At 38.3% G+C, this 26,244-nt stretch overlaps 2 protein-coding genes across 2 annotated transcripts in view; both read right to left on the minus strand.

Annotated features, from left to right (window-relative positions):
- Positions 1–15: 15 nt before the first annotated feature.
- Positions 16–13,713, minus strand: dnajc16l (DnaJ (Hsp40) homolog, subfamily C, member 16 like). Its single transcript, XM_051912479.1, is given in 16 exon segments — positions 16–1,384; positions 5,678–5,848; positions 5,974–6,063; positions 6,159–6,239; positions 8,163–8,239; positions 8,419–8,601; positions 8,700–8,877; positions 8,969–9,099; positions 9,202–9,360; positions 9,439–9,455; positions 9,458–9,542; positions 10,372–10,556; positions 10,959–11,280; positions 12,383–12,449; positions 12,671–12,869; positions 13,556–13,713. Coding segments are annotated over 15 exon segments (2,367 nt in total). The 5' UTR covers positions 12,847–12,869; positions 13,556–13,713; the 3' UTR covers positions 16–939.
- A 3,496-nt stretch (positions 13,714–17,209) lies between these two features.
- Positions 17,210–26,244, minus strand: part of itih3a.1 (inter-alpha-trypsin inhibitor heavy chain 3a, tandem duplicate 1) — a 16,678-nt gene continuing 7,643 nt past the window's right edge. The window contains 12 exon segments of the mRNA XM_051912477.1: positions 17,210–18,216; positions 18,302–18,413; positions 19,416–19,588; positions 20,652–20,853; positions 22,532–22,645; positions 22,730–22,786; positions 23,074–23,100; positions 23,244–23,401; positions 23,609–23,748; positions 24,268–24,456; positions 25,166–25,347; positions 25,605–25,730. Of these exon segments, the coding sequence (XP_051768437.1) occupies positions 18,078–18,216; positions 18,302–18,413; positions 19,416–19,588; positions 20,652–20,853; positions 22,532–22,645; positions 22,730–22,786; positions 23,074–23,100; positions 23,244–23,401; positions 23,609–23,748; positions 24,268–24,456; positions 25,166–25,347; positions 25,605–25,730 (1,619 nt within the window). The 3' untranslated portion in view covers positions 17,210–18,077.

Below are 26,244 nucleotides of genomic sequence, written 5' to 3' on the forward strand. Positions count from 1 at the left end.
AGGAGTATACCCATGTTGCTACAGTACAAACTTTATTATTATTTTTAAACAATGCACATGATATGCAAATTAACCACAAAAAAGTGCAACATAAAAAAGAAGTCATTTTCTTAAAAGAAAATGCCAACTGTTGATCTAGAGACATTCTTAACCTGATTCAACCGGTTATGATATTTCAGATACAGTTAGAACCTCTATTTAAATATTAAGTTTATGAATTAAAGAATCCTAAGCAAGTCATCAAAGTGCAAAACATGAAACAAATTAAATTAAAGTATGCGGTTTGAGGAAAGGCAGCACATGCACAAATGGCAGCAAAACCTAAGCATCTTCTCAAGTTTTCAAAACAGAACATAGTGACCTTTTCATGCACCACAGTTTAGTAAATTTGTAGTTAGAGATTTTGCATAAGGAGAATGGGTTGACTAAACCTTTCCCACACACACAAACATACACACAATTTCTAATTTCTATAATCCAAATAGTGACTGGAAAAAAGGCAGAAAGGTTACCTTACTACAAACTGCTTCTGAAGCCAGGGCCATCGCTTGAATTCACAGGGCCCTGGACAAAATCATAAGGGTGGGCCGTAGCCGCCATATACCCAGCCGTTTTAAGACACATTAGCCCTGTTGGAAGCTACACAAAGTGGCTTTATCTGGATATTGGCATCCATACAGTAATGAAACAACCATACTAGCAAAAAGACAGTGTGTGTTGCAGACGGAAAGGAGTTTTGTCCCTAAAGCAGCAGACGAGCACATGGTGCTCTAAATGAAGAACACCTCTACTCATAACCAGTGCGTTTTACAGAATAACTTAATATCTTACAAAATAACCAAGTAATTTGGATAGAAAAGATGCTGAAAGCTAGAATTCAACATCTTTCACGTCACTACAGCATGCCTCCCGCAATAGGCCTGAAGACAAACGGGAGTCTTATTTCTGTGGTGTTATAGTGTCCAGACCGGGCCAGGCCGGAACATAGTGTCTTGGTAGAGTTCCCTCCATAAGCCTCTCCATCCACAGACCCAGCCGGTCCAGTTTGTGGTGGATCTCCAGAGTGGTGGCCTTCTGTCGGGAACTTGACCGGGACCTTGAGGCTTTGCTTGGCCCGGCCGTCGGCGCATCCTCATCGGACCACCTGCTACATTCGGCTTCCTCCCCTGTAAACACAGGTCTGAATAAGCAGAAGTACTTCTTGTGGCCGTTGAGCGCCAGGACGTGGCCAGTGTAGTCTGATTTGTTGGAGGTGGTGTCCTCCTCCTCTTCCTCTTCGTCCAAGCAGTCTGACGGCCTGGCATCAGGAGCCGACTCCATGAGTGAATCCATCCATTGGCTGTGCTTGTCCACGTTTAAAAAGGAGTAGTGAAGAGTCTGAGACCTGCGGGAGGAAGTAGGGAGAGTTTTCTTTGGATTTGTTTGTAGCAAAAATTAAGTTTAGAGAAGGGGTGCTTAATACAGATTCTGGAGATCTACAGTGGGTACGGAAAGTATTCAGACCCCCTTAAATTTTTCACTCTTTGTTATATTGCAGCCATTTGCTAAAATCATTTAAGTTCATTTTTTTTCCTCATTAATGTACACACAGCACCCCATATTGACAGAAAAACACAGAATTGTTGACATTTTTGCAGATTTATTAAAAAAGAAAAACTAAAATATCACATGGTCCTAAGTATTCAGACCCTTTGCTGTGACACTCATATATTTAACTCAGGTGCTGTCCATTTCTTCTGATCATCCTTGAGATGGTTCTACACCTTCATTTGAGTCCAGCTGTGTTTGATTATACTGATTGGACTTGATTAGGAAAGCCACACACCTGTCTATATAAGACCTTACAGCTCACAGTGCATGTCAGAGCAAATGAGAATCATGAGGTCAAAGGAACTGCCTGAAGAGCTCAGAGACAGAATTGTGGCAAGGCACAGATCTGGCCAAGGTTACAAAAAAAATTCTGCTGCACTTAAGGTTCCTAAGAGCACAGTGGCCTCCATAATCCTTAAATGGAAGACGTTTGGGACGACCAGAACCCTTCCTAGAGCTGGCCGTCCGGCCAAACTGAGCTATTGGGGGAGAAGAGCCTTGGTGAGAGAGGTAAAGAAGAACCCAAAGATCACTGTGGCTGAGCTCCAGAGATGCAGTCGGGAGATGGGAGAAAGTTGTAGAAAGTCAACCATCACTGCAGCCCTCCACCTGTCGGGGCTTTATGGCAGAGTGGCCCGACGGAAGCCTCTCCTCAGTGCAAGACACGTGAAAAAACACCTGAAGGACTCCAAGATGGTGAGAAATAAGATTATCTGGTCTAATGAGACCAAGATAGAACTTTTTGGCCTTAATTCTAAGCGGTATGTGTGGAGAAAACCAGGCACTGCTCATCACCTGTCCAATACAGTCCCAACAGTGAAGCATGGTGGTGGCAGCATCATGCTGTGGGGGTGTTTTTCAGCTGCAGGGACAGGACGACTGGTTGCAATCGAGGGAAAGATGAATGCGGCCAAGTACAGGGATATCCTGGACGAAAACCTTCTCCAGAGTGCTTAGGACCTCAGACTGGGCCGAAGGTTTACCTTCCAACAAGACAATGACCCTAAGCACACAGCTAAAATAACGAAGGAGTGGCTTCACAACAACTCTGTGACTGTTCTTGAATGGCCCAGCCAGAGCCCTGACTTAAACCCAATTGAGCACCTCTGGAGAGAACTAAAAATGGCTGTCCACCAACGTTTACCATCCAACCTGACAGAACTGGAGAGGATCTGCAAGGAGGAATGGCAGAGGATCCCCAAATCCAGGTGTGAAAAACTTGTTGCATCTTTCCCAAAAAGACTCATGGCTGTATTAGATCAAAAGGGTGCTTCTACTAAATACTGAGCAAAGGGTCTGAATACTTAGGACCATGTGATATTTCAGTTTTTCTTTTTTAATAAATCTGCAAAAATGTCAACAATTCTGTGTATTTCTGTCAATATGGGGTGCTGTGTGTACATTAATGAGGGAAAAAAATTAACTTAAATGATTTTAGCAAATGGCTGCAATATAACAAAGAGTGAAAAATTTAAGGGGGTCTGAATACTTTCCGTACCCACTGTACTTTCTTTCAGCATTTAATTCCATGTAATGTATTTATTGCTACCTTTTAGACTTGGAAAAGACTTGGACTTTCCAGACTTTTTAAGCCCTGGGTATACTTAATTTTTTTTTTACGCGCACAGTCGAACACACATTCTTGCAAAGTATACTTCATTCAACTCGTACACATACACAGGCGTTCAGTTTTGAGCAACCCCTCGCCACGAGTTACAACCCATGTAAATATATTTGTATTCTTTCATGCTAGAGTTTCATTCTAGTTTGTAACCTCTTCACACAATCTCTCGTCTATATAGGCCTCCATTGTCGCTGTAGCTTGCATGCGTTCCGGTCTGTTCTGTTTATGCAGGTTTTCTTCGACTACCTTGTGAATCGACACCACCAGGGCACGGTTGCCACCTTGTGGATAAACTAATTATTGCAAAAACAATTAAATGCGCAAGTGTGACCTGCACGTACTCTTCTGATGACAAAATTCGCGTCAGGCACTGTACACTGACTCTCGCGTATGCGTAAATATGGAGTATACTTTGGGCTGTACTTGAAAACGACCACTGGAACGCTACTCAAGTTTGGACAATGAATTTGTGAAGTAGGTAGCATCATTTGACATCATTTCCAAATATCATTCCATTGGTTGTTCCAAGTGGAGCTAAGAGAATTCCAGGTTAAGTTGTCTGAAATGCAGCATGACTGGACATTGGAATTCTCCAATTTTTTACTTGAAAATGACCACTGGAATGACACTCAAGGTCAGACATCTGACTTGTAAAGTGAGAAGTGTAATTTGACATCATATCTAAATGATGTTTCATTGGTTATTCCAAGTGGAGGTGGGAGAATTCTGGACTGAGTTGTTCGGATCACAGTATGACTGGAATATTTTTAATGTCAGAAGTGGGTAATTTAAACAAAATTTCATATTTTGTCTGGGATGCCTATCTACGTAACTAGGGTTTACGGTTGAGGTCTGCAATCCCGCGAGACTATCACAGGATCTGTTGGATCCGATGCAACAGAGTGCGGAACAGGAATGCTGAGTACGGGAGGGAAGATACTGATGTGTGCGTGGGAAGCTGAAGAAAAAAAATGACCTCACAAGACCCGGAAAATATAAATATTAGGGGTAACAGTACACAAACATGACGGTTTGGTACATACCTCAGTACTGAAGTCACGGTTCGGTATGAGTTCGGTACAGCAGGGGAGAGAAAACTAAACATAAAATTAACAACAGGGACTAAACTATTAAATTCAGTTGCTATTTATTTTTTAGATATAATAATCAACATTCAAAAAATAAAAAAAAAATAAAAATAAAAAATCCAATACTCCAATTCATTTTTGAAATATAATCATTTATACGGTTACTTTCATAACTTTTCATGACAAATTTATTTAAACATATATTAAATAAGACATTACTAACAGGTAAAGTAAATATAATGAATATATAAGCTAATATAGTGCATATATTTAGTGAAATGCTCCCCTCTAGAGTTCATTTCTCTAGTGAACTAACATGCTGTGGACACTGAATGACTTGCCTGAGGTAAATGTAACGCTATGTGAGATTTTATTCTCAAGCTGTTTTACTGATGTGTTTCTGCAGTTTAAACACTGGTTGAGAGATTACAAAGACAACAATGTGAGGTCTAAACTGTTGTGTGTGTGTGGGAGGGGGGGTATTGGGAAAAAAAATTGCATTTGGTACTGGAACGAGACAGAATCATACAGGAGAGGGAGGTGTAATGTAAACCTCACCCTGAGGGCTGAAAGTGGTACGAAGTGTGAAAAATGTGGATGGGAGCGGGACAAAATATAAAACTTTGTGGGAGCAAGATACGAATCTTGCAGGAGCATGACTAAAATTAATCCACCTTGCAAAGACCTATAGTTTATGATACTTTAGTGAATGCTGGAAATCCATAATTGCGATGGTGTTTGTGCGTTGTAGAGGAAAAATGCAAAAGTAATGCACCTTTTGATTGGGCATACGTTGACCAATTTAAATTTTGGAATAATGGGTCTAGTCGTACTTTTTCAAGTGATTTCAAAATGACCTGGGCTGTATTTCCCAACAACATCACAAGCCTAAGTAGACTGTAGAAACCATTGACACCAATGTTCTCCAAGATCTACTAAGGCCTATGGTGCTTTTGGGAAATACAGCCCTGGCTATTTCCACACCTTCAAATTGGACCCTATGCATTCCTACTTGTCAAATGCCACAGAGATTTTTCTAGTGTGCAGCCCTTAATTAAAAAATACAGTCAAGTGTGCAAGAGCAGGGTCAGTATTAATGCTGCATTCAAATTAAATTCAGATTTGGAATATTCCTATGTTGTATCTTTGATTTTCGAACTTCAGCTCAGTTGTCTAAAGCTCGAGAGAAGATGACAAATGCTAGCATTCATTCTGCAGATGTGTTAAACATCAAGTTGGGAAGTTAGTGTTGAATGGATCCCAACCTAAACTCTGCAAGAAGGTTGATCTCCAGAAACTGGTTTTAGCATTCTCTCAAACATACACACACACACACACACACACACACACACACACACACACACAAAGGCCTCACCCTGAGAATGAATATACTTCTTTGGCAAACTTTCTGAGCAGCACTTGCTTAGAAGCATCAGTGAGGATCAGCACTACGTTGATGTGACCAGGTTTTAACCTGACTAGGTTACTCATGTAGGTGATGTCCGTCAGCTCCGTCACCTCCACAAAATTCTTCTTAGGTGGACGACTGTAAAAGGAAAACCAACACTTGTCTGAGCAGCTAAACACATTTGTGATCTCAAAATCTATATTTAACATGCTGTTATGTTATGTCACTCTGCAATTTTGCCATTCTCAAACAAGCAATTTCACCTTGAAGTGCTCTCTGGTCCTGGAGAGCTCTCCGCTGTCTTTGGTGAATCAGTGGCCTTTTGTTTGGCTGGTTTGTCTTCCCCAGAGTCACTGTTCATCCAAAAAATAAATAAATAAATAAATATAATATATAAATGTCTTTACGAAAGGCACTGGGATATAACAAACCAAGTCTGGAGTCCTACCTGAAAGCCTGAATGATTACAGTCCCAAACAGGATGAAAAGAGCGGAGAAGATCAGAGACAGTACGGGCATCATCTCACGCCTGGTGGAAGAAGAACTAGATGTAAGCTCTTGGGTTTCTCATTTATAAAAAATTAGTAGGGCTGCAACAACTAATAAATGACTTAATTCAATTTAAAAAACAATGAAAATAGCAGGGCTGCCCCCTAATTATCTACCAAACGTTACTGTGCATTCACACTGCCGTCGGCGAGAGCGTCAAAGTGACAGGAAGTCATTCATTTTCAAGCAGCTCAGGCGAGCAGCGGCACGGCACGTCTTGGACATTGTGGGCGTCGAGGAGAGTTGAAGTCAGGTCAGCTTTATGGTAATGAGCTATGACGCGGTTCAGCAGTAACCAATCGGAATGTAGAGGTCAGTAGCTTGAGAGGATTCCAGAGAACGCAGTCGTGTAAACTTTGGTTCAGACCAAACATTAGTTCCCAAGTAAAATGGAGGAGAGGTGGGTAACTGCTGTGTCGGTTTCCCAATAATATAAGACGTGTCCCTGTTTGTGTACAGGGGCATAAATAAGAAAAATGATGCATGGACTAAGGCGTCTGACATTTTTTGCATGCTATGTCTGAAATGGCATAGCTGTATGCCTATAATATTTACTGTATAAATATACAGCTGTATGCACTATGTATTTAAGCCTAATGACATTTATCATTATTTTCTTCAGCTAAACAATTTGTTCTCTGCATTCTCTGGAATCCTCTCAAGTGGAGGACTTCTAGATTCTGATTGGTTGTCGGTTACTTTGATGCTTCTGCAGATGGCGGTCTGAACGCACAGTACAGTGTTGTTGGCGGGGCAGGCAGAGCTAATTTTGACGCTTTCGCCGGCGGCGGTGTGAATGCACAGTTAGTCGATGAGAAGAGGCTTGGTCAACCAAATTTTAATTGGTCAGTTGGTTGCCAAAAAAAAACCCTTCACAGGACTTGAAGTCACACAGTCCATGGCAGTCACATCGTTAACACGGCTGTCCATGTGGTAATTATGTCGGGCAAGAAATCCAAAGAGTGGGATCATTTCGAGAGGTAAAGGAGGACCCCAACAAGGTGATGTTTGCCTGTTGTTCATCGATCTCAAACATGGCTAATCATTTGAAACATGTATGTAGTAGCCTAACTTTAGCCACTTTACATGGCTGCTCACTTTAATGTTAACCTAGATAAATGCGTGCTGTTGTTAGGCGAATATCCGTTCGTGCAGAAGCTAAATTAGTACTGCGTTTACTGCATGACGTTTAACTTAATGTGCATTTCTCTCTATAGGCGATGACAACTCCACCCCCATACCCCCACGAATACCAGTTGACTAGAAAAATTTCATTATCACTTAGTTGAGTCTGCTCTTATTTGTTGTAAAATGTGTATTTAAAAACATTTTTGCATGCAATGTATAACTTCACTTTTTTTTCCTGTGTTAAGCATCTTGAATTTGCAGATTGTTTTAAGGATTGCTTTGTTGTGGAATATTATACATTTCAACTAAATGCTGGAATCTTCTAATAAAAAATGAAGTCAAGAAATTCTTGTAAAGGGTTAATTCACCCCAAAATGAAAATTCTGTCATTAATTACTCACCCTCATGCCGTTCCACACCTGTAAGACTATTGTTCATCTTTGGAACGCAAATGAAAATATTTGAAATGAAATCTGAGTGATTTGTCTGTCCATTGACAGTCTATGCAACTACCACTTTGACGCTTAAAAAGTTAATAGATCGTAAAACTAATCCATCTGAATTGAGCGGTTTAGTCCAAATTTTCTGGAGACACAAAAATATCTTCTTTTGTGTTCAGCAGAAGAAAGCAATTCATACAGGTTTGGAACAACTTGAGGGTGATAATATGATGACAGAATTTTAATTTTTGGGTGAACTATCCCTTTAAGTTTGCCTAGAAAAGAGGTAAAAAACCTCATCTAAACAAGACAGTGAATTCTTCGGTTATACTCACCAGTTAGAGTACAGAAGATCAAAGTAAAATTGAGCAAGGTAATCATATGCAGTGTTTATCCACTGAATCAGAAACATCTGGAATAAAAAAAGAAAAAAAAATTACTGCATCGATTATTTTCTCTCATTATTATTTCTAGTAATTGGATCTTGAAGTTCAACAATATTCAAAGCAATATTAAAATCCTTAAATCTCAGAGTTAAAATTGCAAAGTCACAAAGACAACCTTATCCCCTCATTACGCTGTATGACTTACAGACGCAAACTCATTGTTTAGTTCAGGCAGCATGGCATCATGGGTAAGGTAGGAGGGGTCTCTTTGCAGGAGCTCAAGCTGCTCATGGAGGCGGTGCTTATCATCATCACTTCCATTCCATCCACCCGTCACTGTCCGATACAACACCCTTCCAGTAGCGCTGCGTCTCTCCAGAAGAATCACCTGAAGTCATACGCCCAAAAGGTCGAAATTCATTCGGCATCAAACAAGGTGACTAAATGGGCCTACTACGTGTGTATAAGCACATTAATGTCACTGACCTGTGGAGGGGTTGTGTCGTCCTTTTTGAGCAGGGTGTCACAGAGAGTCTGCTGTTTTCTCTGATAAACATAAGCAAACCTGAGAACTTCTTTAGTGTTGGAGGAAGCAAAGTCAAAGAACGCCTCATTCACTGACACAAACTGCTCTCCTTCACCAGTAACGAGAAGAACACAGTATCTGTCAATCAGAAAGACAGGGAAATAATGAAGTTTGCCCAGAGACATAAGTCCACCAACATATCACTAGAATTAGAGGTCAGATTTCTTACTTCCTGCGACGGTGGAACTGTTTAACTGGACACAGCTCATCAAAGAGTTTCTGATTCACTAGGCGCGGCACCAGCAGAAAACGATTATTGGACACAAACTCGTCAATTATCTGCTTTTTCATCCCTCTTGCCTAGGGATAAAAACAGAAGAGGACTTGTCTATCAAAAAAACAACAAATGGTACATAGAAAACTTGCAATTGGCTGTTAGCAAATGGGCAGCAAGGCCTTCACCTGAATAACATCTGCCGGTTTCTCTGTGTTCTCTTTGAACAGGAGCATGGTGGGAGCATACGTGTTGATGTTGAACCTCTGCACAACTTGGGAGGTCTCAGTCAGGCCCATATCCACATAGCCAAACCTCATGTAGTCTTTATAGGCAAATGCGGTGAGCTGTGAATGAGAGTATATAACTTGTGTCAAGAAGGTGTCAAGAAAATAGATTTAGAAGTTAATAAAATAAACACTCACCTTATACAAAATAGGATATTAGATGCTACATCAAACATTATTACTCTTGGTTTATTCTCCTCATGCCAACTGTTTAAAAACTCGAGGTAGCTGTTATCCGTCACCTTAAACAAAAGAATAAAAAATAAATAAATGGAATGGATAGAGGGTGAGTAGAAGAAATAAAAACAGGAAAGCAAGGAAAGGAAACGGACAAAATGAAAGGGAGAAAAAGGATCAGGAAGTAAAAAGGGAAAGGAAAAGTAGAAAAAAATAAAGGAAAATTGAAAAGCACCGGAAAGGGATAAGGAAAAGGAAAAAAAGATAAGGAAAAGTGGGAAGTAAAGGGAAATGGAAAGGGAGGAAAAGGAACATGAAGGGAAAAGCAAAAGTAAAAGAGGGAAGGAAAAGGGGATATGGAGAGGAAAAGGAAGAGAATGGGAAATGAAAAAGGAAAAGGAAAGGGAAATAGAAAAAAGGGAAAATAAAGGAAAATGAGAAGGAAATGGGGAAAGGCAAATTAAATAGAAAGGAAAAGAAAAGGGACAAAAGGAAAGGGAGAAAAGGGGAAAGAAAGGGAAGAGAAAGGGAAAAGGAAAGAAAAAGGAAATGGAACAAACAGAGAAGGAAAAAGGAAAAGATAAGAAAATTGGGTGAAAGAAAGGAAAGGTTCAAAGGGGAAGAGAGGAAAAGGAACATGACGAGAAAAGTAAAAGAGGGAAGGAAAAGGGAAATGGAGAGGAAAAGGAATTAATTAATAATTAAAAGGAAATTAAATAGAAGGAAAAGAAAAGGAACAAAAGAAAACAAAGGAAAGGGGGAAGAAAGGGAAAAGGAAAGAAAAAGAGAGGGATAAGGATATTTACAGTCCATATTTGTAGCAACAAGAGCCAATGTTTGTATTAAACAGTTCAACTTGAACCATTAAAAATATAGATCAAAGTACAATCCTACCTTCTCCACTAGCTTCTGGGGCAGAAGACTTTCCACAAACTGTCTCAAGTGTTCCCTGACCACAGAGTAGTGGAAGAAAGTGATTTTGCCATTGATTACACCAAGTATGGAAGGTGTGCGGTGGGCACCAAGATGGTTAGCCAACTGTCTTTCATATCCAATGTCCACCACACCAATACCAACCCCTTGAAATCAAAACAAGAGGTTATATTTTGTGTATACGTGATGCTATTTCATTGAAAAAATGACAATCTACAATGGACTATTGGACTATTCTACCCAATACACGTGTGCTATGCATTCTTAAGGCTAATTCACACTGCACCGACAGACGCCGACCAACGGCAACAGGCACGTGTGTCTGATCAGTGTGTTATTACTGCTGTCTACATCTGTTGGCTTTGGTCGGCCCTTGTTTTCTCAGACTGAACATGTGGAATGTTGGCTCACTGAATGTCTGAAAAGTGAAGCACTGTAATCTGTAATGGTTGGCATCTGTCGTGCAGTGTGAATTAGCCTTCATGTATTAGAATGTCACCCATCTCTACTGGAATCAACTGTGAGGGTGACGATCCTGAAGAACCTACCTAATGGTTCCAGCTCCAGCACAGTGTCCTTCCATACGGGCTCAATGTGAATGCAGGTGAAGCACCACTCTGATGTGATCTTGATCAGGTAGGGCCTCTTGAAACTATCTGGCAGCACCTCATTCATGTATTGGTTGTAGTGAAGGAGGTGCTTGCTCTCGGTGAAATCCCGACTCGTCCGGGGAAAGTGAAAGAAAGATTCATCGAAGTAGAAACTGTCATGAAAGTGTCTGAATCCCTGGGGCGCTCGTGCAAAGTTTTGATTCTCGTCCATTTGACCAAAACGGTCGTAGTTTGCCCTTCGTTCCTCATTGGACAGAATCTATGTAAAGTAAATCATATGCAACTCAATATGCATGATTATTGCTGAAGGCATATTTCAAATGTTTACATAAATCTTAAACCAGTTGCTTTAAGTCCCCCTATGGTGAAAATCAAGTTTTTAAAGTTGTTTTTATGTCTATGTGATGTTTTAATGTGCTTTAAAGACAAACCATGTGCAAATTCATAAGTCAACGAATATTGCTGAGTATTTTCTCTTCAAAAACTGCAGTGATCTAAAGACAGTTTCAAAAACGCATTTTGAAATCGCTGGTGTTTGTGACGTCACAGACAAACATGTAACCATTCACGTCAACATGCCGGCGGGCTTTAGCATATCATTAACTATGACTGCTCTGTAGCAAGCGAGTTGTGTAACATTAGCAACACATTATTAGCTGTGTGATAACGTAGTCAAGCAAAAGGCTAGTCATGTTAATTACTGTTATGTGTCTGACGTTGTAAAGATACCATTGTGCTGCGTTTACCTCAATAAGTTGACCGAGTGGAGCTTGTGCGAGTGAGTGGAGGCGGGGCTAATTAGCATATTCATAGATCTGCATATACTAAATGAAGCAAGGGTGTAGAGTTACATTCAAGCTATTTTAAGGTATGAAGAAATTTTTTTCCACAGGAAAAAAAAAGTTTAAATATGTAATTTTGGTAATCAAAGATAAGTTTTAATGGATAAAATTATTGACTACAGGGGGACTTTAACGCAAAAAAAAAAATTAGGTTTTGTAATCTCCTGCTTATTTTATGTGTACATGTTAGATAAAAAAGGAAGAAAATCTCAAGAACTACTTTTGGTTGTGTTGTTAATGTACTGCATCTAAACCCTACAGAAAACACTATTGATTTGCCAGTTTAATGAAATAAAAAATTGCTATAAATTTCAGATAAACATTGCATATAAAAATCTTTGGAAAAAAAATAAAAGAAAGATTAGACTTCTTGAAAGAGACTTCTTTCAAAAATATTACAATTTCTTACGGACCCCAAACTTTTGGACACAAACATATATATTAGGTAAAATGGCAAAAATAATAAAACCCTGTGTGTTGTTGTTCTTATTTCCTATATACGCAATGTAACCATCATACCTCATAAGATTTAGTGATCTTGATAAACATGTCCTCTGCCCCTGGACTTTTGTTCTTGTCTGGATGCCTATGGATAAATTACAAAAACAAATATGGCTGTTTTTATTCAGACATCTTCATGAGAGTTACAAAATTATTACACAATATGTCTTTACAGGAAACTATATGAGTCAAAGAGAAGGATGCTTATCATTGTGGATGGAACAAATGAAACAACCTCATTCACAGCAAACATATTCTTATTTAAGGAACGCACGTCTGTGCTCAGTCTCCACAATGAACACTCACCATTCCCTTGCGAGTCTCTTGTACACTTTCTTGATTTCGGCCTGGCTGGCGTGTCTGGACACTCCAAGAACTTTGTAGGGATCAAAATCGGGCGCAGATGCTAGTGAATCTCCAAACAGAGCCAGGAGAAGAATGGCCCAAACACAGCCGGTCACAAACACACTCCAGCCTCCCATCTTCTGGTTTATGAACTGACAGGCTAAACAAATAGAGGAGACAGGGGATAGTTGTCACACATTATACTCCAGGAAACATTCCTCAGGAAAAATAAGTCTATTCTTCATAGGCACAAATCCTAAAATCTTGGCTACTTAACATTTCAATCATTACTGCCCAGGAAAAAACACGCAATCCAATAGCGGGGCATGTTGTCACAACAGAATCCGCTATTAAACTGCCCATATAGCCTTTTAGACTAAATGTAAACAGTAAAACAATTATGAAACATAAAATAAGTCATGCAAGTGCAAAAACGTAAAAGGTAAAAAAAAAAAGTCAAACCATTGTTTTGGCCAACACAATATGTTTTTCATCAGGAGAGAAGAAACATGATTCGTCTGTGACAATAAAATCTCAGTCAGTCTATCAATAAACAGTAAACAAATCTCTCTAATCATTTTAATGCTAGTATTGCAATAGATTTAATCGTTTTTTTGCACATCATATGATCAGTTCAGTTCAAATGCATACCACAGCAACTATTTACAGCAGACAAAAACACTGTCAGCGTCTGATAACACAGACATATTGAAAAAAAAAAATCATTTCCCCTTAATGTATTCAGTGAGCAGAAGCGCGAGCTGCACGCCCTACAGAGGAATGACGCTATCACAGCAGTAATGCAAACACTTCATTAAACACATGAATCCAGAATAATGGTAATACCGAGGCCCGACTCTTGCTCTAATCGTATTTATCCACAATTTAGCAGCAATCCATGTTCTCCTGATGGAATCGGGTGGATCGTTTCCAAAGCCTTCAACTGCCCGGCACTTCCGGTAGTGAAGGATTCTGGATAAACACTTTCTATGATAAAAGTCCGACCGATTTCATCCCAAATCGTTTCCCCCCCGCATTCTAACAGTACACATCTAATTTCTGATATTATTAAAATCATATTTAATAAAGGAATGTATTTTTTTTATTTAAGAGGTCATTGTTTTGGTTTAGAGAGGGAGAGGGTGAAAAGGATGGACAAAATAAATGATCTTCAATATCTTTATGATGAAAGTACACATTGACCTCGATGGAAGAGATTAAGATGGTTTATGAGCAGTGTCCTAATAAAGTAACATAACAGCAATATAACAGTAGGCTACTTCAATGTATTATTTTACAGTTCAGTAAACGAGAAGTTAATACATGTTACGTTTTAAAACAAAATTCGGTCTGAGTTTATATTTTCTCAGCCAAAAAATTGTTCCAAAATTCAAAGCAACACACGAGTGACTTTTTTTCTTCGCAAAACTGTTTTGAAACTCTCTAAACATCGCACGCTGACACCTGCTGTTCAAAACCGTGTAAATGCAACGAGAACAGTCTTAACATAATAAAATGAGACCTTTTACAAACCAAATGTTTTCATGAAAGTGTTTTCCGTTAAATTTAATCTACAGATTATATTTAAAACTATCTAGACATGACACTTTAATGTAGTCTATATAATTATAAAACTGACGAGAGATCAGTTAAAACGTTTAAGCAACTGGTTCACGGGTTCACCTTGTGATCAACACCCCCTAGCGTCGAACTTTCGAAATTGCATGTTCCCGAAATCACGTGACTTGGCCAGTTTGATAAGCGGCCCTCTCCGAATGGTTCGACACAAAATATGCGAAACGTTTTCTAAGCTTAATAAAGTTGTGTTTTAAAAACCTCCTGCTACTAGGACATAGTGGAGGAGGTAATACGTGAACGGTTTCGGAGGCATCAAAGGGGTTTTTAGTCATGGTGGGATTTTTCAGTGGGTTAACATCGCTATGCAAGTGGCGATGAAAAGGAGTCATTGCATCAGTCGCTCAACAAAACACAACTGCTGGGATGGATGTCAAGGAACACTTTAGTCTGAACTAATTTATTGTACTTTTATGTAAATCTTTTAATCTCAAACCACACTCAGATAGCCCTGCTCGTTTTCATAATTGACAGGCGTTTACAGTTCACAGTAACTGAAGTACCGACTCGGATAAAGACAATTTAAGGCTGTCCTCTGTCCTTCGTTTCTGACCACCCATTTCCATTTCACCAAGATAAGGTAAGCGGCAATAATCATTTTTATCTATAAAATAAATTATATTTAAATATTTTCTGACACACAAGGCCAGCATTTTCTTTCATGTGCCAGTTGTACTATAACATTGACTTCAGTCTTCACCAAATCTCATTCTCGAGTATTGTAGTTGTCATGTCACACTGTCTCTCATTTTATTTATTTATTTTGTCATGATTATTATGCTCACAGATTTTCACAATTCATATTAATGGACATGGAATATTTTGACATTTAAAGACTAATCAACTAAAGACCATTTAAAATGACTAAAATCATAGGCTGTGTAGTGTTATGACTATCTAATGAGAAGCTGTGGTCAATATAAGCACAGAGAGCCAGTGATTTAACACGCTTGTAAACCAGATGTGGTTGAGAGGATGATTCGTTCCATGGACGACAGACAGTTCAAGCACTCTCTAACATGAACATCTGCTCATTAATTTGGCCAAGAAAAAGTTTACTGGATGAGATCTGACGTTTGTGAAAGGAGTGATTCGTATAAACCATTTAGACCTAGTTTTCTTTGGATCGTTTGCCACAGTGTAGTCATCACTTTAGAGTTAGTGGCCATGTTGGTGTTCTCTTAAAGGGTTAGTTCATCCAAAAATGAAATTTCTGTCATTAATTATTCACCCTCATGTCATTCCAAACCCGTAAGAGCTTCGTTCATCTTCGGAACACAAATTAAGCTATTTTTGATGAAATCTGAGATCTCTCTGACTCCTCCACAGACAGCAATTTAATTCCCCCTTTCAAGACCCAGAAGGTAGTAAAGTCATTGTTAAAATAGTTGACGTGACTACAGTGGTTCAACCTTAATGTTATGAAGTGACGAGAATACTTTTTGTGCGCAAAAACGAAAAAAAAAAAATAATGACTTTATTCAACAATTTCTTCTTTTCCCTGTCATTCTCCTGTGCCGTTTACGTTGTAGACGCGTTGAAGCACTTCCTTGTTCTACGTCAGAACGCCAGCTCATTATTGGCCGACGCTGTTCACATGAGCACCACGACACACGTGTGTGATGCTGACGCAGGAGCCGGCCAATAATGAGTCGCCATTCTGACATAGAACCTGTAAACAACGTAAACCACGTAGGGCAGGGCTATTCAACTGGCGGCCCGTGGGCCAAATCTGGCCCACCAATCATCTTCATCCGGCCCAAGGGCACCCCAACCTCCCTGGTGGTGTGCTTAAATTTGGTTAGATACTTTGACACAGTGGTGCGCCTTCAGCTGTACGACTATATACGTACTGTTCGTACCATGCACGCTCCTCCGACTGACCTGAGAAATGTTTTCTGTGCGAATATATTAACAGTTATTATGTGTGTCCCGTATTTTTGTCAACTGAACCAGCGATACCAATCATTCTTGAATTAATCATTCTTTTGTCTCGATTCTTTTTTTTCCGTGAATTGGCCAAAACGCGCTTGCATAACGGTCTGAAATGATTTGGATTCGTTCAGATCGCTCTGTCACTGAATCATCTGAAGTTGTTTCTTGGTCAATAACAACAAATAGCGCCGTTTTCAGGTGTTTCACTAGTTTACTTTGAACGACGCAGCACGGCCCAGTGGATAACGGAACGAAAGCTTAAAGGAGCTGCGTTTATTCCCGGTCACCATTATTAAACAGCGTTGCGGCATCCAGTGAGAAGCGTTTCAATTCGACACACACCTCTCGGTTACGAACCACAAATCACTCGATGATTAAACTGGTTTTTAATTGGATGAAACAGCCTCAACTTTCCCAACAAGACTGATGAGGAAAACAGGAGAAACATAGTGCCATGAATGAAGTTAGAACACTTTTAAATCCAAAAATCACCACCCTTACAAACATTTACCATGAATGAACTGTAGTAATTTACCATGGTTTGTGGAAATGTGGAGTACTTATATTGAATACTATGTTATAGCCATTTATATTGCAATATATTTATTAAGTGGGTAGGGGAATATATAATTAATTTCTTTGTGAAGGTGTGTAAAGTTTTTACCTGTGTTTAGGTGTTTTTTATAGGCCTATATAACATATCATAATATAATATCATTTGACAGTGGTAGTGAGTAGCCATATATAGTTTTACCTGTGGTCTCATTGTCAGAATATTTTCATTTAAGCCTATAATAATTATAAATAAAATAATTCTTACCAATAAGACCACCCTCCACCTCAACTTTTTTATTTGATAATCCGGCCCTCGAATGAAACTACTTGAATAGCCCTGGTGTAGGGAATACTTTTTTTCTAGTATAGAATCGATTTTTTTCTTTTAGGAGACAATACCTTTATTTGTCATTCACTTTGATACTTGACACTTTGCAGAACTTTTACATTGCTGTATTACATACTGCATGAAAGGTAGTATTCAAAAGCATAATGTGCATTAAATTTCACACGTGTTTACATTTCAATCTTTTTTTTCTCATTTATATATATTTCAGGTTCATATAGTGTTGTCATGATCATGATACTGGAATTTCTAACTTCGATACAATACAAATCAATACAAAATATTGGAAATAATGCGAAAGTGAAAATAAAACGTATCCCAAATTCTTGTTAAACTCACAGCACATACAGAGACGGATTTTGCTGCATTTACTGAGCTGAAAACACCGGATCATGAGCTGCTTGCGTGTGAACCCACAGTGCCATGCTTCACTCTGAAACATGCACCAAAGATGCTGATCATATACTTATTTAAAAGAAGTTTGCCAAGCAAGTTTTGTTTCATTTGATGGACTTTTGCTGACAAATAAATGGGGAGATCTAGGTGCAGCCTAACATGAAGACAGAGTATTTCTTGTTCATTTACGTATACAAAGCTCAGAAAATCAGCAAACTATCAACTCACTGACCGAGAGAAGAGAGAGCAAGAAAGCTCAGCTGGTATTAATGTATTGAAAATGAGTATTTCAAATATTTCGTTACAGATATCTATTGAAAAATCAATATTTTGACAACACTAGTTTCAAGTACAAATTATCTGTTAACATTACATTTAAAGGCTGATGGCCTGATAATTTTGATGATGACATATTCATATTTTCATCTCTTAAATTTTCCTCTTATCATCTGTTTGGTAATGGTTGTTAATCATCGTTTTGTCTGGTTTGGAGGCTCATTGTTAGATTGTCTTGAAGAGACCAGAGACGATATAGTCTGAGTGAACGCCATCAAGCAGTCCGGCGCCGTTATTGTGAATGAACCAACAGGGCACTTGTTCTCCTTTCTTCACATCTTGTCTGAAATCTCTCTGCCAACCCCTGTTGACACAGAATAATGCAGTGTAATAACATCGACCCTTTCATGTTCAATGCAGGGGGAAACTGTACAGTGTCTTAAATTCACCTGGTAACTACAAGCTCTCGTCCCTTTACAAACATCATGGCATCTGGTTTGTTTGGATCCTTTCCTGGAAACGGCTCACTCACTTCAAACTCCAATCCATGGTAGAACTGACCTAAAGAGCCGTGAACACAGTTCAGAGTGCAACTGTCACAGACTGTGTTGCTTGATAAAGCACTATTGAAAGGTATGTTTTAGACTTAGTAGAAGATAAGCTAAGTTGACAGCATTTGTGGAATAATGTTGATTACCACAGAAATCGACTTTTCAATAGTATAAACACATGATGTAAAAATGTTATTTTGGTGTGAAAAAAACATTTCTGTGTAAAGTTCTATCCAATTTTACAGCTTTACCAAAAGGTGCGTACGATACCCTCATGTCACGATTCGATACATATCATGATACTGAACTCACAATACAATATTATTGCGATACTCCAAGGCATATGGTAAAAGGTTAACAAAAAATGTACTGTTGATTAAAATGCTAAATTTGGTATTGCATTGGGGGTGGAAATGAATAGGCTTGGACTTGGTGCTGGTAACCCAATGCACAGGACAATGGTGACACCAGAATAAAAATATTCATGATTCTGAAGCTGAAACACACATTTATTTTAGACGAATATACTTGCACACTGTCACTGACTAGATGTATTTAAAATAATGTAGGCCACTTTATACTAACATAAGACATTTGGCATTATCAGAACCCACAAATATTCCCCCACTTCATTATTATACATTATATTCAAAATGATAGTAGTTTAATGTAGTACTGACACTAAAACTCTTTAAACTTTTTTTTTTTTTTTTTCTCACAGTAATTTTCATTTTGGGTGAACTATAAACAATACATATTGTCACTATCCACGATACATATTGTTGCATTTTTGTATTGCGATATATTGTGACACGATATATTTATATCTTCCGAAATCTTCCACCTTTCACTTCCATTATTAGTGCCTTGTCATCTTTCTTTCTTTCTTTCTTTCATGGTAACTGGTAAGTACCATTATTCCACAAATACTGTTGACTGAGCTTTACTCGAGTACCTAGAAAATTCCTTTAATATGACATATATATTGTAGTAACTTCTTTAGATGTTTTACCAAGCAGGCCGTGGACATTGCTTGAAAAGAGGTGACTGTCCAGAGTGTAGAACCCGAGGTAGTCTTGATGATACGGATGCTTCTGCCAGACTTTGTGCAGGATAATAAGAAACTTGACTGAGTTCCTCAAAGTCACTGTTAAACTGCGATCTTTGATCACGTGCAGATCCATGCTGGAGAAAGAAGGACAGAGCTGTGTCAGGAGGATTAATCTTTCTCCAACTCCTTTTGAAGAGCTCAAAATGACTTGACATGAATGAAGTGAAAAGATGATGTGTGCTTCTCAAATGGAAGGATGTATCCTAGTGAGGTTGTATCCTTACTAGTCCAGTCCTTCGGAGACTTGTAAACTAGAGTCCTCCTCAGCATTAGAATGAGATGTTCAAGTAAGTCTGCATAGCTACGCCACACATGTTCCTGCCCCTATAGGCATGGCATGAAAATACTATTAAAATATGTGTGCAAAGGATTGTGTGCAAAGGAAACGAAGGTGTACTCACACTAGGTGCTCTGAACCGTGCCTGAGCGCGTTTGACTCCCAAAGCCTGGTTCGTTTGACTAGTGTGATCGCTCCAAACTGTGCCCGGGCACGGTTCGTTTAGCTGGCCCTGGCCCGCTTGGAAGAGGTGGGCCAGAGCATGGTTCTTTTGGGCTCGAGCGCGGTTCGCATGCAGTGTGAGCGCTAACCGTGCTTGTGCACGGAACAGTTACTACTTTTGTGTGTACTACTGTCATTATTACGATGGCAAACATATTTTTTACTACTTTGATAGTACACTTATCAATTCATGTAATTAATTTGAGTGTATTTGGGTTTATCACGGGTCTGCTTCTCACCTTATTGATGAACAGGAATTGTAGTTTGCGAGTAAAGCTGCAAATTCCTCAATTAACGTCAACTGTCTTTGTAATCCTCTGATACGTGCAAGTGAAAATCGATGCGCAGCATAAATGATAATATATATTTCTTCCTGTTTTCTTCCATTCAAAAAGTTGCATCCTATATGACGTAAGCGTGCTCCGGCCCGGAACGTTAAGTGCAGTGTGAGTGCAGGCCAGCGGGGGAGCGGGGAGGGGGGACAATCGCGCTCGGGCTCGGTTCAAGGCAACCGTGCCTAGTGTGAGTACACCAAGTGTCCTTCAAATTCTTTGACTGAGCTTGATGGCAGCTGAGATACGCAGCCTTACTAGGATGCAGCCTTCCGATTGAGAAGCATCAAAGATCCTGCATCTTACTTGGGCCCTTTAACCGTGGCAGTATCAGTCCAGAAGAATTTTGCTTGTTTTCCCTCATCAGATACTGAGATCTCTTTTGTGCTCACCATCAATCTGATACCAAACTTCTCATGAACGATTCCAAAGCTCCCAAAATAGGTGTTTACTTTTTCTCCAGGGATGACCTTCTTATCGCCAATGGTTTGGCCATTGACCACAATACCTGTGGAACACCAAGGAACCAAATAAAAAACACTAAAACATTAAACTTCAGAATAGCTCAGAAGATAACAACAGATATATTGACCTCTTGTAATCTGTCATTGGGGAGTAGCTACTTTGGGGAGTTTAAGTCTCTGATTTATTGTCCAAAGCCTGTAAACTTTTTGAAGTTTCATATAGCGTCAAATAATAAAGATTTTAATATAAATTTGTGCACTTTGTTCGCTCTAGCCTAATGGTGATGGAACAGTATAAAAGATTGTTTTCGATTTAAAAACATGTTAAAGACAGTTGACTGTCATCTGCTTTTTCAGCTTATCTGGAAATTTTTCTGGAAATGGCTAATAAGCCAGTAAGTGCTCCTCTGCCGCCATCTACTGGCTATAACGGTAATTTCATTGTCTTTTTTAGTTTTTAAATAAAAGTGTTTGTTTGCCACCAAGTGTTTGCCACCAAATTTTAGTTTTACAAATGAAGACAATCTTTGAATGATGAACAAATAATGTTTTTGATAATCACATTAAAAATAACATTTAAATTGGACAATATTTAGAGCTTTGAAGTACTAGGAAAAAGAGTGAAGCATGTGAAAATCCTTGAAAAGTGCTTGAAATTCATTCTCTGATATCTGTGGTTTATAACCGAGTATTCATCACCAAATTTGAACGCTTCTCACTAGATTTCGCAACAATGTTGTGAGTTTAACAAGTAAAAGCTTTTAAAAGTCACAAGGGGGTATTACCGATGTATTTTGTGTCATAAATTCACATTATTTTATTTCATTCTAATGAAACAGCCGTGAGTGCTGAATTACTTCTCGTACAGGTTACTCATACAGTTTATTTAGCAAATTAAAATTTGCGGTAAATAACGAAAACAAGAAATTCAAACAATAAGACTAACCGTGTTGAATTATATAACAATGATTAGTTTTCTGTCGATAAAGGTATCCAAACAGTTGCTCAGCTTTCTAATAAAACACAATATATTAAAGCATCTGTGGTGTTTCCATGGTTTCTATGGAAGTAAAACCGGAAATCGAGGGTAACACGGATATGATGACAGGTGACGCAACAAGGAGGGATGTTATACTGGTTAAAATAGCTAATTTCTCTGGAATTAAATATTGTTGGAAACATTTGGGATAATGTAAGTACACTAGTCAACAAAATATATAACACTGTGCTAGCGATTTTTTTTTTTTTTTTAATAAACAGGCAGTGAGGGCAAGGCGCACACACACACACACACACACACACACACACACACACACACACACACACACACACACAAAAACAAAGCAAAACAAAACAAAAAAGCCCTACATGAATCAGTCCCAACATGCTTTGCATGGGACTGCATTAGGACAGTAAATTAAGCAATGAAGTGTTACGTGATTAGAGTAAAGGGAAAGTCTTGTACTGTACTGTAATGTACTGTGTACTGTTATGTTAGAGATTTTGTTGTTACCATTTTGCTGAAGAATGGAGCTTGCAAAGCTGACAGCTTGGGAGAGTCACAATTCTAATAAAAATGTCTAATAGTTTACACCTGTTAGATTTGATATGAATCAATAATGCCAGAAGGGGGAATATTTACTATAGAAAAACTGTTCTTTTAAAGCTATGCCTTGTGGAATGTTAATGCACTTTTCTGCTAAAATAGCAAGTTGTTCTTACCTGTAAGTGGGTCTCTAACCAGGTTGAAGATGGTTCCAGGTTTGTCATCAATATTGAAGCACAGAGCATCATTCTGGTTTGGCAGCTCAATGATGAAGTGTGGATCTCCATCAACTGTTACATTTGAGAAATTGTAAGAATAACACAGCTACTCCTTACCTACATTTCACATGGCCAGTGCATGGTTTTTACATTTACCGTAATATGTAGGTGCATAGCTCTTAGGGGTGTGGCTGACTGGTATAGCCGAGTAACCTGCAAATAAGATAAAATAAAAAATAGTTCACTTGGTTTTACATACTGTCAAATATAAAAGAAAGCTCTGAAACTCTTATTTGCACATTAGTACACTACAGTCTGTCTGGCCAATTAGATTTCGCTATGGTGATAAAGGGTAGGGTCATGATTTTTCGGTAGTTCAGCTGCACTGTGAGTGTGTTTTAGCACCATTTGTTGTTTGCTTTTGGAATCTAAAGGAGCGGAAACTGTGATAGTGACGTCAGACTTAACCAGATTTAATAAGTGCTTGTGAAATGGCTTACCATATTTTTGAGCTTTTCCTCGTTCCTCTGTGAATCAGTGTTGAGAAAAAAGTAAGTGTCATATAACTGAGTAAACATTTACAAAATCATCGAGAACACCTTTGAGATTTATGTGCCATTTCCATTACTTTTTGCAAACTTCTGTTTGCTATTTGACAGTTTAGTCATACCTTCAGTCAGCTTGTCTGCAGTGAATGTGTTGTCGTTGGTCTCATCATCAGGTTTGGTGACGACCATGGAGGTAAGCGGTGTAACAAAGTTGTACTTTAATGAAAGGCTCAAAGCATCAGCAGTGGCATTTCCTTTCTCCTCTGGTGTACCTTTGTCTCTGTTAGAAAATATTTTTGTAATTGGGTTTAATTCAAATCTTCTCGTTAAAAAATTATGAATGAAGTCAGACCCAATTAAAATCAGTGAAAATAATTCAGACAAATTACATTTATACTAGTCATTTTAGGTTAACTATGTAAGAGGACTTGTTGATCCTTGAGAGTGTTTGGCTAGTGTGCTAAATATCACTCTTTCTCAAACTGACTTCTTATCCAGAAGCTCCTGGATGGTCAGATACGCCCAGAGACGCTCAGTGAAGTCCCCAAAGATATACTCTTCATCAGGAAATATGGTATCCCACTTCTGAGCCTTTGCCTGACCTTTCAACTCTAAATTATTTTCAAACTGTTGCAAAACAAACAAATCAGGATTAGTCCCCCAAACAGGCTCACCACTGATAATGATGTATGTTCACTGAGTAAGTAATAATAGTTATTAATGAGGCTACAATCTTTGGATTCATTGGTAGTGCATGTAATTTTTTTTCAGTTGTTAAAATACTTTGTCCTATCCAGCTTAATATGCAGCAGCAACTTAAAGTAAGCCTGACATAACAATGGCTCAACCAGTGGTGTGAGTTTGGGGCGGAGCTATCTGTTTGACCAACCAATGGCTGACAGGGGTAGTGTTCTCAAAACCCTTTTGAGATGGTTTTGCTAGAGGCACAAAAATTACACACTCCCCCTTAATTATCTGCATCAGAAAGGCATTTTTTCCACACTTGCAAGGAGATATTATGCTTTTATGCTCATACACATTCAACAACCAATGTCCACATTTATAACAGATTTATATAGTTTTTAAAAAGTACTGGCGCTATGGACTATGTATATGTGTGACTGGAACTATAGATTATTTACTCACCCCTTGTGCGGACACTTCAAATGCAAAGTCGTTTATGTCATTTAAGTCGTTAAGTCGGCCAGCGACCATGATCTCTGAGCCATTGAATAGCTGTTTAAAATGGCTTCTTGTCAATGAGTTGACAGCGTTGTCCGGATAGTGAAAATTCACCTCTGAAAGTAGAGGACTTGACACTTCTTCATAAAATCCCTTGGTAGCAAATCATTAGCAATCCATTAGATGTATTTCCTTGAAAGTCAGCATTACTAGTAATTTCAACATCTCATCAACATTTAAAGTATAATTACAATTACAATATATTGTTACTAGGGTTGGGTATTGATGTACATTTCATACTATTCCAATTCACAAGGTTTTGATTTGATTTAATTCCAGTTAATGGGTATATATTTCAGTTATAATGTTCATTTTATTTTTTAAATTTTTTTTTAAATCCTCTGCTATTCTGTTAATTATTCAAGAACCCTCTAACTTGGTATATTGCGAAAATAATTAAAAATAAATTAAAATACAATAATTAGTTAAACTAATAATTTGATATCAAAATAACGACATGGTGCATATGCAGTTCAAATGCTATTTATTTAGCAGATAAGATAATAATCAACATAACCGAAATATAAAGTTAAATTTCTTGTGCAAAACTGATGTACATTTTTTATTAATAATATATTTTTATTATTATTATTATTATTATTATTATTACTACTACTAATGGTAATATATTAAAATATTCCATAACTAAAAGTATTGCTAATGTGTGAAAGATTGTTCTTTACGTTTTTAGGACTTTATCATTCTTAAAGTGATTGTTTGAATGAAGATAGCTATTAAATGAAAAAATTACTTTAATCATTTAAAAAGAATCAATATTTTGCAAAGACCTCAGTTTTGCTACCTGTAGCTGAAGCGGAGCATCTGAGTCCTCGTAAATCCTGCGAACCATGCCGTTGTTCTGCTTGCTCAAAGTATCCAAAAATCCATAGTTTGCATCGTTACCGAAGGCCAAACTGAACAGGGTGATATTACCATTAATTGCATTACGAATGCTCTCTTGGATCTCAGGAAGAGTTCTTGGCCCTGAAAATGAGTAAAATTTATGATTAAAATTTACCATCACAAGTGACAAAAATGACAACAACTACAGATAACTGATTGGTTAATCTAGTCTGCTCTTGAGCCGTGCTCTTTTGAGTTCTCGCTCGTGTTCTCAATAGATAATGGAAATGACACTGGGACTGTTTCCTGTATGTTTCTTAAGGGGTACTCTTAGTCAGTGTTGTTCCTCAAGGAAAATCATGGAAATAGTGAAAGGTTGTTGGTATTTGTATACATACACTGGTTTGGTTCCCCATCAGTCAGCAAAATGATCATCAGTACCATATTGTTTGGGGTTGTCCCTTTACGCTGTTCTTCATACACCATCTCCACACCATGAATGACAGCATTATGCAATTCTGTACCTGAGACAAAAACAAAAGGTGCTAATGTCACACATTTTTCTAATTGATTAGTGATGTGAAAAGGGTGCAGACTATATTCTATTTTCAAAATATTAAGTGTATTTTTATTTTATGTCATAACTTTAAATCTGGAACTAAAGTTTTTTTTTCGAGTTGTTGTTGTTTTTTTTTTTTTGTTTTTTTTACATTGAGACCTAGATTTTCAGTGTGGATGTTTGCGTTTGCAGGTCTAAAAAACGACTAACACTTTTTAGCTGCTTAAAGTGTAACTTTGCAGATTTTCAACCCGCTTTGCATTATTACAGTGTCAGTATGTGAATGAACAATGTTTACTCGTTATCCGCGTTATCTGGACCGAGAAATTCATGTTTATTTGTCAGTAAAAGTCTGCTGGATGACACAAAACGCATCATCCAGTGGATTTTTGGCAGCTCATTTGGAGGGGAAAACACTGTCTGTGTTGTCATCCAGTTTGAAATGTTGACTACAAACACACAGGTTTTTCAGATTTTCC

The sequence above is a fragment of the Ctenopharyngodon idella genome, chromosome 11 (genome assembly GCF_019924925.1).
Source record: "Ctenopharyngodon idella isolate HZGC_01 chromosome 11, HZGC01, whole genome shotgun sequence".
Lineage (NCBI taxonomy): Eukaryota > Metazoa > Chordata > Actinopteri > Cypriniformes > Xenocyprididae > Ctenopharyngodon > Ctenopharyngodon idella.